Consider the following 17,777-nt stretch of genomic DNA (forward strand, 5'->3'; position numbering starts at 1 on the left):
CATTCATATTCTAAATACTTTTGAAAGTAACTTTAAATAAATACTAATGAATTAATTTATATTTTCTAATAATTTTAGTGTACCATTCATCTTTGAAAGGTGTAATTGTATGTGAAAACCTGGTGTTGTACATTAAGGAACAGGTACCTACTGGAGCTTGCCTACTTCCGCAATAAAAGCTGTTCCGACACATTCATCAAAACAACAATAATGGAAATTCACAGCGACGTGTCTCGGTTTCTGTTTTTCACATTAAATGTTTTTCTGTTATTGAATCAGGTATTTCTTACATACATGATTTTGAAAACTTACTTATTTCCTCTTGAGTATTTTATAATTCCTATGTATCTCAAAAATTTAGTAGTGACAATGTAGTTCGGTTGGAGTTCAGTTTTAATATAACAGTTTATGTATATAATTTGTTTTCATTAGCATCAGGTTTTAGCTGGAAGGGGGAAAGAAAAGTTTAATTCATTATCAGTGCGAATTTGATATCTACTTTGATGAAAATATAATATTTTGATTAATTTAACATATGTAATTTAGCTCTACAAGTAGGATTTTCGAACACTTACTCTCTACTAATTCCCTATATTTTTTAAAGTTTCGTTTTTAAAATTTGCCTTATTATTTTGAAAAATAGCAGCCTTAATTTTTTAGTATTTAATGTCATTGAGAGTGTACTAAGCGACATTATGAATTGCTTAATTGATTTTGTATTACTGTACATTTTTATTCTTTAAAGTGACACTCATAATTCTACACTTCCATTGCTTTATATATCTATTAAATATGCTCCCGCTCTGTGAATATATCAGCTGAAGAATTATTATTTTTCCTTTGTTTAGAAGTATTGCTCAGGAGCATGAAGTTAGTAGAGTTTTGATGTATTAAATAATTGTTATTGTAATTAAATTTGTTGAAAGATATATGAAAGATGCATGAAATCAGCATTCATGCTTAATATGTATGATATTTTTTATTAATAAGTTACTGATAAAATGACTCAGTTGTTTATTAAATCTCATCATATTTATTCTATTTTGTTAAATTCTGAAATTTCCATCACAATAGTTTTTTAAAGTTTTTATAATATAATTATATATTTTGTTAGTTTTTAAAACTTTACTGCTTTTCAGTTTATGAATTTTTATTATTATCTTTGAAAGTAGATTTGCTTGAAAATCTTTTTTCTATTTAGAATTGTAATTTGGCTTTACAAATATAAAAGTTACACCAACTTCTTTTATAGTTATAATTTGTTTTTGTAAAAAATGCTTTCATGATAAATTTTATTAGGGACCATTTTTTAAATTATTACATTTGTATATATCTTTATGATAAATTATTATTGTGCTCTGTATGTGATCAATCATTTCTATATTTCTTTTCTAGTTGTATCCAATGCTTTGAAATGTTACTGTTAGTATTTAATCAATATATTTCAAAATATTGGATAAAATTAGAAATAGATAAGATTATAAATAAATTGTCCATCAGTTCTTCGGAATTGGGAATTTAACTTAATTTTTAAAATTTAAGAAATTTTTGACCGCAAAGTTTTGTTGAAATACTTATATGGAAAGTCTTTCTTGATCAGTTCTGATTTCCAGGATGTGTGTGTCATGAATTCATATATGGTTTGTACCCATTGTTGTGTAGCCTTTAAGAATATAGACAGATTTGAATAATTTAAGAGCACAGACAACATACTTTGTACGTCAGTTCCTTTGAAGGCATAATATCAATTTTTAGTAATATTTATGTTTAAGGTTGTGTCTATCAATCTCATAGAAGTAATGAAGATCAATTTGGAAGAAAAACTGATTAAATTAAAATATGTATGACAAATACAATAAAAAAATTGATTGATTTGTGAATTATATCCTGAATCTAAAACAAATCAAAGAAGAAATTTAAATTTACTAACTACTTTCTAACAGTCAAACAATTCTCTGGCATGCTGAATAATTATTGTTGCTCTGACAAATGTTTTTTCCCCCATGCAAAATTGAAACATTTAGTAAAATTTATGATTATATCATTATTTTTATTTATTCGCACAAGTTAGATCTTCATTTCCTTTGGAGGGGGGGGGCGGTATCTTCTGAAGCTATATTTTCTTATTTGTTTGATTGATGCTTGATTATATTTGTAGAACTTCTAATGGAATGGAATTGTAATAATAATGAGATCAAATGGTCGCAATGACAATATGGTTTCATAGGGGATAATGTTAAATTTTCAAAAAAAAAAAAATAAAGTCTCTATTTTGGAGTGGAATTAGATGATAATATTTGAAACATAATTTGTCTGTTTAAACTTGCAGTGTTTAAAAAAACTATAGTAAAACGCCATAAGCTATATTCTCATGGCAATCGTAGATCTTCCTCCTCCTTCCTTCTTTAGCTACTACATCTATGCCACCTTTTGATGCCAGAACAATGGAAAGTTTGACTTTCAATATTACCATCATCATAGTGCTTAAGAAAAAAACAGCTTGATATATTTATCTTTTTTTGAAAACATACAACATTATGCTTACAGCATTGTGGATTCATTAAAGTGCTGAACTTGTCTCTTGATTTCAATTGCAGGAATTCTTGATAGGTTTCTTTAATTAATGATATCGTCACTCAACAAAGATTTTGTAAAACAATAACTAATCTGTTGTCAAATTGCCGCATGGTCCTTTCAAAATAATGTCAGCTGGTGAGTTAGAAATACAATATGTGTTATCCAACTGCATTTCCCAATATTATTCCTATTAGTTGTCTTAGAATTAACTAGTGCAATTATTTTAATACCATGTTTAGTCATTTTTTTAAAAACCATATATTTAATGAATGAAATCTTACTCTGAATACCTTAAGTTTTTCATCAATTGCTGCTTGTTCTCCAGAAGAATAATATTCTGTAATTTCTAATAAAAGCAGTAATATGTCAAATCACAGCTAACTTACCTATTTTTATCATCAAATCTTATTGAACCAAATAAAAATATTTATTTTCATAACACTAAGAAATATTTAAACATTAATGTCATTCATGATTCACAAGGGCTTATGTTACTGGTTTTTTACACCACAGTTAAATATAACATTCCTATGTTTGCTTTTTTTTTTTTTTTTTTTTTTTTTGCTATTTTCAAATTAGTATTAAAAACAATCATATCAACCGTTCGCTGTTTACAAACTCTGGAACTGCAGATAGTTCATCTGTAACTTTATTATTTTTAGGAAATGGATTTTTTTCCCTTGAAAATTTATTTCTAATGTGATGTTAGTTCTCTACTATTTATGAATTTCTGTAATCTGATTTTCTTTTCATGCTTTTATGTTTATATATTATGTAGAATTGGGACTTTTTTTTTTATCAATTATGGTGCTAAGGTTTTCCTTTAATTTCTGAATCAGAATCATCATCACTTTTATTAATGATCTCTGTTAATATCATCAACATCATTCTTGCTACTGCCGTCTTTGGAAGTATTCTTATAGGATTCTGGCATAATCATCTAGATGAACTATGTTTCTTTTCTTCCTGGTTTTAAAGTAAAATAATAAAGCTATTGTGAGAAAATGATGAATGGAAAAATTTTATATGAGGAAATATAGTAAATAGTGGAAGTGTTGAAATAAGTCTGTAAAATATGTTTCTGATTAGTTTGTTCAATTTTAGTGCCCCCCCCACCCAAAAAAAAATCGATAAAAATATTTTTTTTAAAAATGTCAATTGTATACAAAATTTATTTTTATAAGAAGAATATGTGCCTTTTATTTAAAACATTTATTTAATCAAAAAACTTTAAGTTCTTTTTATTACATAATAATTATTTAACTCTGAGAAAAAAATTAAATTGAAAATATAATAATGATAATCACATTTGAGCCGGCCTTTAAATGGTAATGATAATATTTTATAGAGAAAAAAGCCAATATGTTGGTGATTTTTTTATATCAATTTAGTTCTAAATCTTTTCCATTTTCATAGAAAGTATAACAATCATTAAATATACCTCAATACAACAGAGGAACAACTTACATAAGAACATAGGTGGCATATTTATAAACATCAGACGAGACCATTCAAAAAAATAATGAATGAATCAAATTTAATTGGACTTTGGAATGAAGATAAATAAGATGTGGCTATTAATCGCATATTTATTGTGGAATTTTGCTGATGTCTCTTCACTTATTGGCATATGCAGTATATTGTATATGTTCTTAAAGGTTAAATTTAGATTATAATTTTAGCAAAATGAAACATTTAGAGGAAATTGAATTTTTTTAATGTCATCCATACTATTTATTTCATGTACATATATATATAGGAAAGTGTAAACCTTTATTTTTTTAAATAAACATTTTCTTTCTTTTACACAAAAGCAAAAAAATTCAGTAATAAGAAGCAACCTTACTTATTCTTTTATTTTTAGGAAAATTCCTGTTTGTTTTTTAATTGTCAATTAGCGAAATAGCTAAGTGTGGTCATCTTGAAAAAACTATTTAATTTAGCTGTTGAATGTGTATGTTAACCAGAATACTTTATAATGCTAAAACCATAAAGAGAAAACAATTCAGTTTTTTAATAGGAAGTACTTTTTTAATGTTTTCTGACCTTCTTTCCTTTAGGTATCAGCATATTACTGCAACCATGATTTGTAAGTGTGAATTTTTCAAAATTAGTTTTTAATATATCAAATTCAATTTGGAATAGTAAAAGTAAATAATCTGCTAATAATCCTTTAGATGTCGAGAAGACCAGTATTGCTGTGGAGATAATCTTTGCTGTGACTATGTTTATTCACCTTGGTACTTCTGGTGAGTTCTTGTGATTTAATTAATTTTTCTTATTCTTATCATAAATGGTGCAGTTGTAATGAAAACCTTTCATTTCTGCTGTATATAAAGAGGGAATAAATAAATTCTTATCTTGACTCTTTGGTTACAATTTAATGTTGATGAAATGTTTTCCCCTAATTTTTTTCTCCCTTTTGAATTTTTTTCTCCCTTTTGATTTCTCCTAATTTTTTTCTCCCTTTTTTTTTCTCCCTGCAAGGATTTAATAATCATGCAGTAAATCTGATGCAGTAATGATGATTAAATCCTTGCTTGATGTATGTGTGTTTATAGCATAGAACTTCTTTTTTGATTTGCATAAAATTGTATATTTTATATTCGTTTATGCCTTAAGGTTCAGAAGTTGATGGGGGAACAGAAGTCATCAACTGCAATAATTAGATTTCTTGCAACATTGATAATTATTTTCATGCTCAAAAACTTACCTATCATCAAAATTCGCAAAGCTTTTTTATGTGATTGTCACATTAGTTCTAGTCTTTATCATTTTAAGATTAATTGCTTTTTTTCCCCCTCTGTATGATGGTAGTGAACCAAAAGAATGACTGCTAGATCTTTTGATAAAAGCATGCATTATCTTTTTTTTTTTTTTTTAAGGGAAGGTTATTTTATTTTCTATAATAACAAACAGTAGTATAATATATTAAAACCTTGTTATATTAAATAATGTTGTGTTTTTAAACTTAATTCTTTTTTTATTTAAACATTTATTTATTTGTACTTATAAAGATGGAATTTTACCATTAATTTCTGACTCTTCCTATGGCACTTGAGTTTTGAAATTTTTAACATTTACATACCCTATGTGACTGTTCTCTATTTTAATATTTGCAATACTTAATGCAGTAAATTTGATTAAATTTTCACTTCATACAAGTTTTTCAACTTGTGTTCATTTTGAAAAAAAAAATGATTTCAAATCCATAATATTAAATATAATAAATTATAAATTTTATTTTTTAAAATTAATTCTTAAGATACTTAAAAGTTTTCTCTTGATAAGAGTTTATTTAAAAAAAAAAAAAAAAAAAAAAACAATATTTCTCTGGTTGTTAAGCTTAAGTTTGACTTTATGCATTGAAAAATTTAATCTGATTTTTTTCTCTGATGATACATTTTAATGTTTTTTCTAATAATGATTATTAGAAAAACTATGATTGCAAAAATTCTTAGATATATTTTTATAGTTAATGATTTTTAACAAATCATTAATTATATTTTTTTCCCCTAAAAACTAAAATGTAATCTTATATGTGTATAATTATGCATCTTATTACATAATTTACTTTTTAAAATGATAGATATACAAAAGTATACTATAGTCAGATGCCCATTGTACAGCCTTTTATATGTTTCTATTAAAACAATTCTGATTTTGAGCCTTATTTTCAGCTATTATGTTTACATATATAAAAACACACACACTTAATATATTTCTTGTTGCATTTTTTGCTTTAATATATGGAAGTTTTTTCTTTATCTTGGTTCTTGCCTTCATAACAAATTAAGTACCACAGGACATTGTGTGTGTTTGTGTGCGACTTATATTTTATAGTAATAATACTTGCTCACATTTTGCAATAGTCTGCCTTGTGATGATTTGCAACAATATAATACAGTTATTGTTAGTTTTTTTTTTTTTTTTTTTTTTTTTTTTTGCACAGAATAGGGCATATTGGGCAAAATACAAAGTTAATTAAATGATGAATTAAAATTATATTTAGAAAAATTTGTACATAAAAAGGAAAGAATATTATCAGTGGTATAAACAAAAAATAACTGTTTTGATAAAAATGAATTGTTACTGGTAAATTGTGAAAATTATATTCTTTAGTAAAGCCAATAATTTGAGAAATTCAAATAGTTTTCTAGATAGTTTTCAAAAAGAATTTGTTCTTCAAAATATAGATATGTGTATTTATAAAATTTGATTAATACAGGGAGAAGTCTATTTACATTCAGTCCTGGGTTTTCTCAAACAAGCACATCAATATGGTTGGTTTAATTGAACATAATTTTATCATTTTGTATATTCTAAATTTTGTGTTATTTCATATATGTTATATGATGTATATTGAAATGTCTAATTCAGGAATATATAAAATCGAGAAAAGGATGGTACGGCCGTGCCTCTTGTTTTTGCTCGACTTGTCTGGGGCACTGCCGTGCCCCCAGATTAATTTAATTAAAGAATTAGAAAATGGAAATAAATTCAATTTGATTTAGAATTCGGGTCATTGCATCCATTAAAAAAAATCATTTTGTGTATATATATATATACAGTACTTGGGTTTATTCAATACTTATGTGCAAACATTAATTTAAAATTTCTTACTCTGATTTTTCAGTCAGTGTTAAAATTATTGCATTATCATAATTTCCTGTTATTCAATTGTATTCTTATGCCAGTTTAATATTTTGTATGAATCCTCTAGAATATTTAAAGATTGTTTAGTATAGCTATGCTTATTAAGATGTCTACTCTTTTTCAGGGCCGGTGTAGTGTTTATGGTTCTTGTCCTGTCAGCATGTGGAGGACTATTTCGTTATTGTTATGATAGTAACTCTTACGTTGTATTACACTCTTCCAAAGAAGAATATTATGCATCAAAAGGAGCCATGGATGAAGACAAAGGATTGACTGGGGTAAGTTTCTATTAATACATTTAACATTTTTTTTCAACAATTGTCACATTTAAATCTTATCATTATTACAGTAATTCAAATTATAACATTGTAGTTCTTAAGATACTTGACTTATTCAATATAAATTGAATGAAAAAGGATATTTTCATAGGAATATTCTAGAAGTACTGAAGTATAAAAAAAAAACAATTTACAAATTTTAAAAGTTAAATACTCATTGTGTGCCTATATATAATAAAATAGCAACAAATAAAAAAAAGTTTATAGTTTTACAAAATATAATTGGTTATCCATAAAATAAATCAGTTGTCAGAAGTATAATTTTTTTTTAAAAAAAAGGCAATAGTTATTTTATTTTTTAGTTCATCTTCGTGTCTAAGAAACTTAAATTGTTAGGAGAATAAGAATTTATATGAGCTAATAATATTATATGAAGAGTGCTACTCAAATGTTTTCAATGAAGTTTATAGTTATGATGGAGCTATTGTACATACTGCAGCAGCTCCAAAAAGAATAAAGAGGAATATGTTCACATGATGGGTTGTTGTGGTGAGTTTGGTGACTCAAAGGGGATACTTTATCCTATATTTTTAATGGCAATGTTCACACAAAGTTGACTCTTTCAATCTTCATTATTGCAGCTATTGCCTTGCTTCCCAATAAGAACTCTTTAATTTTAATACCAATTTGGCACATATTTCATTAGAAGCAATTGACACCTGTAAAGCGAATATGATGATTGTTAAAAATTTATCAGTATTTGGAATATTTAAATTTTTAACATTTATTATACTCTATATAATCTTATATTATTTCCTTTATTTAAAAATGTCAATAGGTATAGTAGGGAATCTGTAGAAAATGTGAATGTAAAATCTGTAACATTTTATTATGTTCTAACTATACAAAAATATTGCAATTTTCACATTCTGTCTTAAAATTCAAACAAAACCCTTTTAAGTAAAGGCATTTTTGTTGTCATGCAAATTTTGCTTTAATTTTAATAAATTTTAGAACAAACTTTTATGCATGGTTTGAATTATTTTATTATGGTTATTTTATTTGGCATTTTTTTTCCTTGTGCTTTGTTTATTTTGATTTAAAATATTGCACTTTTGCTGGAACTGTTATTTAAACCATAGGAATAAAATATGATTTTTTGTTTATTTATTTATTCTAGTCTTCATAGAAGATTATGCATAATATGAAGCATTATAATAGTAGATCACAGTTTGGTTATTTTAATGTAACTAGTTGAAAACCATTAATTAATATTTCACATCAATTTGAATATTATCTAGCATATAACTTTGGAATTATCCAATTTTGTTCCTTTTCAATATCACTTTAGATTTTTAATTAATGCAAATTTTATCTTTTTTTCCTGATAGCTTTGGCAATTTTTTTTAACTAATAATAACACTTGCAGTATATATTTATTCTTATGATTTGTAAGATATGTTATATTCAAAGTTTTTTTAAACTTTATTCAGTTATTGCTAAGTTATGATTTTTATTGACATTTATGTACACTTATTTATAATTAAAAGTATTTGCATTATCATACACATACGATTTTTTTTACATGCTACATTTTTGTATAAATTGTTGATGGTTTGATGAAATAGCACATTGTATCAGTGACTTATTTCTTTTTTATGTAATAGAGAATGCATAATGTCTCCAAATGAAATTTTTTCACTTGTCATATTCATCACAATGGTTGTCTTGAAATTTTTTTCTTTGCATTATTGCAATTTAATATAACATGTAATGTTTCACAGTAACTACAGGATTATAAGTTCATACCAGAATGCCAGAACATTGTAATCGTATGCACATCTCATTTCTTACATAACCTTATTTAACATAAATTACATTTTTACACAAGTGAATTTTGACCATTTTAACTTGAACAGGAACTAAATAACTTTATTTCTAAATCTGAATTTATCACAATTTAATATAAATATTTGCTGTAAATTTAGATATGTCTTTTCCTCTTTTATTTTCACATTTTGAAGTGAAGATTCATTAACAACCCTAAAACAATGGCTCAATGAAAAAAACATTTCATATGTTTATGTAATAACTTAAATAAACTGAATAATTCTTTGTCATTAAATTTAAATAAACTGAATAATTCTTTGTCATTAAATCAAATAAGACATCAAAGCATAAGTTTATACTATAAATATTATTAATAAGAACCTCCTAAATTTTCTTTTAAAAAGAGACAATTTGTGTGAAATGCATATTTATTGACATTCTAACGTGAATCAAATGGTTAATAATAGTTTTTGATTCCCAAGAGTTAAAAAAAAAAAAAAAAATGTAACCATATCCTATCACTGAGATAGATTTCTTCTGATAGCTTAAATATGAAAAAAAAAAAAAAAAAAGTGTGTAATAGGCAATTAAATATTCTTTCTTCGGATAAGAGTAAATTTCACTTATTTTGTTAATTTACATTTATATGATTAAAATATTTCTATTTTTTCTTCCAATAAAATAAGGTATAATAATATAAAATAATTTCAGTAGAGAAAATTGCAGTAGCATTTTGTTTTAATTATATTTACATTTCCCAATATATCATAATATTTTATTTCTTCAATAATGGATTAATTTTTAAAAGTTATTTTCTTTAGTGTTAATTTAGAACCTTTCATCCTTCACACACAAAATATTTATGTTTTTCACTTGGTAAATTAAGCAGTTTTGACAAGTCTTGAATTGAAATCTAAAATCTGTGATGAAATTGTAACATAAAATATTATGTTATATGGATATTACAAATTTTTATTTAAAAAGTATAAGTGGCAGTTTTTATTTAAATGTGCTTCTGAAATTTTAACTCAATTTGTTGATAAAATGTTTACAATTAAAGAGGCTTGATCATAACTTAAAATTTCAAGAATTAACGATAGTAATTCTGAATTGTGTGTGAATATTAAGTATTATGGAAAAAATATTATGATACATTAAAAGTTTAAAAAAGTTCTAAAGCAATTAAATACATGATCATTAATAATAATAAAAAAAATACATGGACCATATACATAACATTAATATCTGAAACATAACTAACATCCAAACAAAGCACTTATATTTCTGAATATTAATCCTATTCTTGGTTATTCTATCAACATTTAGAAATAATAAAAATTTATATAAAATGGAAAATTTGAACATTAAAAACTGATTAACAAATGGCAATTATAAATTGAACAATAACCATTAGAAATAATATTTGTCATAAAAATAAAATATTTCAAAAAAATATTAAATAATTTAAAAAGCGAACATTTTTTAGACAATTCCAAAGACAGAATATTTTAAAAGAAAAAACATGATTTTTAAATTGCGAGTGATTGTAAAAGAAGTGCATCATATTATGCAATTATATAACCTGAAATCCAAAGAAAAGCTCTTATCTTTCAACCACCATATATTTTCATAAGTATTGCTTATTTTATTTACTTAGCTAGCTCTTTTATGCCTTTACTACATTTATGCAAAACTACTTTTAAAATTGAATGTCTCATTTTCAAATATTCTGGAGAAAACTGAAAATACATCTCATTTTAAATATATTTTTTTTGAATTTGCAACTAGAGTTAATTTTGTTATTGAGAGGGTAATTGTTCAACCCTATTTGAAGTATTCAAAGCAATAAAATCTTAGCCATAAATTTTTCAAAATTTAAACTCCTCAAATACTCAGTCACTCAAAATTGAGGAAGTAAACAGCAGAATGTCAAAGGCTTTTTATAATTCATGATGATGTAAAAAATAAACAAGGTTTCTTTGGGGAAAACCCCAACATTGACTTCTGATTTTTCTAAAGATACATACTAAAGTTAATGAAACTGAAAATGAAATCTCTTTTTAGGTGTTGGTGAATAGAGAGGCTCCTCCGCCTTACTCCGTGGCTCAGTACTCGGACACTCCAGAAAATTATCAGCGCTTCCCCTTCTATGAGGAAGAAAAGCACCGACCAAACCTTTGATCATTTTCATATATATTGACTGTTCTTGTTGTACATTATTTGGAATAGAGTATTTATATGTGTATGTGCATGGGATGGCAGAAATGTATCATATGTGGGAAAGGCAGAGAATTATATTTATAAAAGTTATATTCAAAATTTATAGATGGAAGATGGTTTTATTATATAAGTATGTAAAGAAAATAGTGTGAAATTTGTCTTAGTTTTTCAGATTTAAAAGAAATTAAGACAGATTTACATTAAAACGTATACTATTTCATTTTTAAGTATTTAGTTATTTTGTTCATTTATGAATGCTATATGTATGTCTCCCTAAAGGTTAGGGAAAGGAAAAAAGCAAGGTGATATATATATTCTGTGTTTCATTTGTGTTTGAAAGTGTTTTAGATCCATGACTATGTTTTAATAAACAAACTTTCAGTGGTCAATGACATAGAAGATAATAAGAATTAATTTGTAACTTATTTACATTTTTTTGTCAGTAATTATGATAATTTTTATACGAAATTTTGCTTGATAATTCTTCTTAATGCCTAAATTTTCAGAAACTAAAGATACTGATGGCGACATAGCTGTAAAAAATTTTCATTGATTTATAACTTTTTTTATTCGTATTAGCTTCACTTAAAAAAAGTGAACTTTTTTAACTGCACAATTTAGCTTTAAAGTAATAGCAAGTAAAACATTTTTTTTATTACTCAATTTGAAGCAATTAATTGAGTTCGTTTAGTTAATTGTTTTAGTTGAATCGAAATATTAATATTTTTTTATATGTTTGAATGCATTAACAACCTTTGGTTACCTTAAATTTACTTAAATATCTTTCACCCCAATTTTTTTCCCCCTTCTTTTTAAGGAGCTTCTTAGCAAGGAAGTTTAATATATTGTTCTTTGCCCAGATTTTGAATTTTGCTTATTGCTATTTTAAAATAAATTTATAAAGGTTTTTTTTTTAGCTGTAGGAATTTTTTATATATTAATTTTGTATCTATGTTAATTGATGAAAATGCAGGTATCCTATCTTGACCATATTAACATCTATACAGAACAAGAATTCTTGTTTGGTAAGTGACTATTACAACCCTCTTTTATAATTCATGTTTAAGAAAAATAGGGAAGGAAATATCTGATCCTTTGCTTTGAGAATAAGTATTATTATAAAAAGGAATAGCAGTTCATTTATATGCTACAGTGTTTATATTGGAAGGTGCTCAATTTTATTGTGTATATTGAAGCGTGCATGCACTTACAGTGGCAAATTACACTGGATTCAATTGAACTCTCTAAAGAGAAGACATAAAAACAAATAAAATGGGAGACAGTAACTAAATCTCTTTCTATTGTAACTTAGGTTTGATATATATCAAATCCTTCTATTGTTCCTATAAAAAAAAACCATAGGGATCAGATCTGTCAATTATAGTGTCCATACAACAGGAATGTCAATTAAAACTTATTTACAGTGATTACAACATGCTTTTCTTTTATATATTTGTTGCAAGAAATAATTATGTAGAGATATAAGTTTTTTTTAATTATCTTTTGTACTTTAGTTCACCCTTCTATAGTATTTAATGTAATCTTGTCCAAACTCCATGGATAGAATAACAGCTATTTTGAATTGGTTAGTATATAATGGACCATAAACTATATTGGAATATATATAACTTCTGAAAAATAAAATTCTAAATTTTTCGATGACTTATTTTTTTTTAGTTTGAAGACGTTTGTATTATTAAAAAGGATTAAAGTATAATATGATTTTTATGTAGTGATTTCTTAACTCGTTTGTAGTCAATGATTATTCAAGTTGATAGTACATAGAAAGCTACATAGCAGATTACTTCTATCTTTTTGGAAGTAGAAATCATCTTTCAAGTAACCACTTGGAATGAAGTACAAATCATTAAATTAAATAACTTCCAAAACAAACAATAAAAAGGTGTAAAAAAATGTGTATTAATTTAACACAAAAAAAATTCTTGAATATTTTTTATAAGCATGATTTCTTAGAATCAGAATCTGTCTATTTCCCAAATTGATCAAACTATCTGCAAGGTAATGCAATATTTTGGAGGAAAAATTTGTTTTGATTTCTTTTTAATTCTTTTATATTCTTAACTGAAATAAAAAATTCATTCTTCATTGCTTTTATATACATTTTTAAAAATTTCATGTCAGCACAGAAGGTGAAATTAGGGTGGTTCTCTGAAAATGTATCACCCCCTTTCTTTTTTTGTGCCATTTCTTTCTCTAATTTCATCAACTATGACGGTGGAAGAGAATGCAAATGATGAAAGGTTCCCAACATGGCGTCACAAGTTTTGTTAAGGAGCAATTGCAATTAACATGAAAAAAAAACCTTGAAAATTACTGAGTCCTGACTTCCAAGCTATTGCAGCTATCGAGAAATTTTTGACATAAAAATTATTTTTTATGATTAAGTGACAATTCACATAATTTAAATTATCTTTCAATCATAGAAGAATTATGGAGAAAAAAAATTTCAGACCCCACCATCTTCATATTCACTTCTTTTATGATTGTTTACAAACACGACTGAGATTTTCAAGCTCCCTATAACATATTTCTTGCACATTCAGATCCATTCAGAATTACTTGAATTCCGTGAGAACAGTTGTAATAGTTTAAGGGATCTGTTGAATAGGAGGCTTATGCATTTACTGTGAATAAAATTAAAATTCTTCAAACCTAAATTAATTTCAAGTTTAAATAGTTAATATCTTAAAACAAATATTAATTATTATTGTGAGTTCTAATACATTTAATTGTTTATTTCAGTTTAATAACAAAACATTTTCTAATGTATTTTGAACTTATGTGATTTTAATGCTTTGTTTGTAAATAAGGTTTATTAATGTAAAATGTGTCCATTTTGTATTTCATTTAATAATTTTATACAAAAGATTTTGAATTTTATAGAAATAATTCTTCTCTTATTCATATTGAAATGTTTCTCAAAATTTAAACTGTTTTACTTCTTTTGCATTTCAGTTTTTGGTGCAGTTTTGTAAATGATGTGGTTATAAATTGTTTCATATGATTTGTATTATCATAGTATTGCTTATAAATAATATTTAATTTTATTTAAAAATATTTGCTCTTGCTAGCAGCATTATTACAAAAATAATTTTATATATAAAAAATATATCAGTAGAAAGTCTAAAATTGTAACATTGCAAAGTGTAATGGTCAAAATGTTACCTAAAGTTTAGGCTTTATTTTAGAGAAAGTGGTGTTAAAACTCATCTCTTTGGCTGATAATGATTTGACAGTTAGTCTTGTTAATTATTACGCTAAAATTTTGCCTTTATTTTCTTTGTTCTTAGACTACTATTCAAATTAATAATATCTTGATATATAAAGTAGATCGATGAATGTATTTTTTATGCAATCTTTAAAATCAATATTATGACTTAGGTAAAATTTTGTAACAGAACAAAGATATGTCCGTTTTGTGCTAGAGTGTTTGGCATAGAACCAAAAGGAATTGAAACTTATTCTGTGTAGAAGTTTATGGACATTTTCTGATAGCAGGAGAATTTCCTAGTAGTAGGTGGGGATTAAAGTTTTGGCCTTTTTTCTTTTTGGAATTTTTTTCATTGTAAATTCTATGTATGCTTCAAATTTTTCTTTTGAAGAGAGTGAGCTTTGAATGAATAAAGTAATATATTCATTCTCAAATTACTGAAGTTTTGGAAAAAAATCTTGAATTATTTTTGTTTTGCATCATTGAAATTTTTGAATAAAATGATGTATTATTATTGTCATTGTATCATGCATTATAGTCACATGTTTATTCATCATGTTCATTATCATACTTTTTAAATGCAGATGTCAAAAAATTCAAGTGAAAAATTTTCTCATTAGAAGCATAGGAAATTGTTCTGTTTCAATATAATTGTGTTTAATGAAATGAGATCTTCCTAAAGCACTTGTTATGAGTATTCCTCAAGCATTCAAGCACATATATACCTTTTTCTACTGATGGAAGTAAAGTATAGAGTTCACTAAACTTCCAAACATCTATGTAAGGTTTATGTCACATTATTTTCTTATCTTCTTCAGTAAATCTTGCTACATAATGAAATTTTTCGCATTTTCCACATTATCAGACAAGAGTACGACACTGTTGATCACATGAGTCATCTGTTTTGTCACTCAACATATTGCTCATGACAGTCAACAGATGTATGCAATAAAGATATGAATGCTGATTTCTCATGGAGGTTTTTGAAGGAATATTTTAAAAAATTCAATTTTTCAGATATTTTAAATGAATAAAGGAAATGACTTTTAAAATTTTGCATGATGCTTATGAAGAGCAACATTCTCAGTCACATTTCCATGAAATACAAAATTTACACTTAATTTTTTTTTTTATCTTCATTAACCAAAATTTAAGTTTAAAAAAATATTTTTTAAAATAAGAATAAAAATGTGCTCTCCCCCCCCCCTTCCTGAACATCTTCTCCTTGAGATAATGAAGTATCTTTCTAAAAAAGTTTGTGATGTTTAATTTATGATCTTCATAAAGCATCTTCAAGGTTTTTCTATTTCTACCATAAAATCTTAGTAATATGTGTTACTGCTCTTTGATTAATAATGAACCTAAGATAGTCTGAATCTACTTTAGCCATTTTTACCTTTCCATTTCAGTAAAGTTAATTAATCTTTACTAATACCAAATTATTATCTGGTAATAAAAGAAAACTATATAAAAGCAACTTGCAGATACTTACGTAAATTTTTTCATTTATTGCAGATTAATTATTTTCCTAAATAATTAAAATTATTTATCTGTACTTTAATCATTTTGCCCATTAAATTCCAAATAAAATATCTCCAATCAAAAAAAAAAAAAAAGAATTTTTTTAAAAGTATGCCACTCATGTGATGAATGATATCACAGGAGTCCAGAATGAATCTACGTTCAATGCAGCATTATATATCAACAGTGGTCAGTTTTTATGAACAGATAGTTCCTCAAAAGATCACACACCTTTCTTGGATTTCAGTGTTTTCAGAATCAATTTATAACATCCTGGAGATTGATTCTTATTCTTTTATGCCATAATTCTACAATATTTTTAATATCTCAAGTACTTTTGTATAAATTTATTCATTTTATTCTTCAATTAATCATACTTATTTTACTTCTTGGTTAATATGTTTGATACAATTCATTATTTTGCAAAATCCAGCTTCTTTTTTTTATTTCAAGCTTTTGTCATGTCTGGAAGATGTTTGTATTCAAGCAAGAACTCATCAGATTTCATCAGTTCTTATTTTTTAATCAAGAGATAGTGTTACTCACCTTGCAGCATCCCTTGCACAATGGTGTGTAGCCCCTACTAAGGCCATGTTTCTTGTACATTTTATTAACTTGTTTGTCTATGCATTCATTTTTATATTTTTAATTCCTTTATAGAATTCTTTAGAATCCCATTAAAATGCCTTTTCTACAGCTTTTTTTTAAAAAAGTTATTTGTACTTTCAAAATAAAATTCACAATAAATGGGGCCTTAGTGACGTTTCTTCCCCTATAGTTTTGTTTACAAAACTCGAATGTATTCTAGTACCTCTGTAAATATGTGTATATCATTTGTATGACATAAATAAAGTGTATACTAATATGTATGTGTTTGTTAAGTTTGTTATTTAAAATGCATTTTTTGTTGATAGATTTATAAATTTCAATTGTATTGTGAATTATTTTGATTTCTGAAATATCTTGTTAAGGTTATATCGATGAATCTGGAGTAATAATGATACATTTATAATGGTGATTATGTAATGCTAAATTAAGTGAGGCTGATAGAAGCTTTCATTTAATTAAACTTGGGTTTGAGACCCAACTCTACTGAAGAGTCACTTTGTACGGGAGGTTGAAAATTTAATAATAACAACCATATAATTACAGTCGATGCAATTGGCTAACATTGCATAATTTTGTTGAAATGAAGATTTTTGTTTTTTCAGAAATGAATTTTATCATTCTTGAGATCGCTTGGTTACCTAATGATTCTATAATATTTTTTAATATCCCAAACAATCTTGCATAAAATCATTCATTTTATTGTTGCATTAATGATTACAATTAATCGCATTAATTTTGCTTCTCGGTGCGCATCAACTCAGATTTTTTTTTTTTTTTTTTTTTTTGTTCCAAGCTTATGTCGTGTTTGAATTAGTAATAACTTGAAGCGTTTTGTCTTTCGATGCAATCGCTAG

At 25.6% G+C, this 17,777-nt stretch overlaps 1 protein-coding gene across 1 annotated transcript; it reads left to right on the top strand.

Annotated features, from left to right (window-relative positions):
* The first annotated feature begins 93 nt into the window (after nucleotides 1–93).
* Nucleotides 94–17,183, top strand: LOC129983870 (uncharacterized). The gene is made up of 5 exons (XM_056093538.1): nucleotides 94–279; nucleotides 4,638–4,666; nucleotides 4,755–4,826; nucleotides 7,358–7,511; nucleotides 11,406–17,183. The coding sequence occupies exons 1-5, from the start codon at nucleotides 211–213 to the stop codon at nucleotides 11,520–11,522; spliced, it is 441 nt and encodes a 146-aa protein (XP_055949513.1). The 5' UTR covers nucleotides 94–210; the 3' UTR covers nucleotides 11,523–17,183.
* The last annotated feature ends 594 nt before the right edge of the window (nucleotides 17,184–17,777 follow it).

This window comes from Argiope bruennichi, chromosome 9, assembly GCF_947563725.1.
Source record: "Argiope bruennichi chromosome 9, qqArgBrue1.1, whole genome shotgun sequence".
Lineage (NCBI taxonomy): Eukaryota > Metazoa > Arthropoda > Arachnida > Araneae > Araneidae > Argiope > Argiope bruennichi.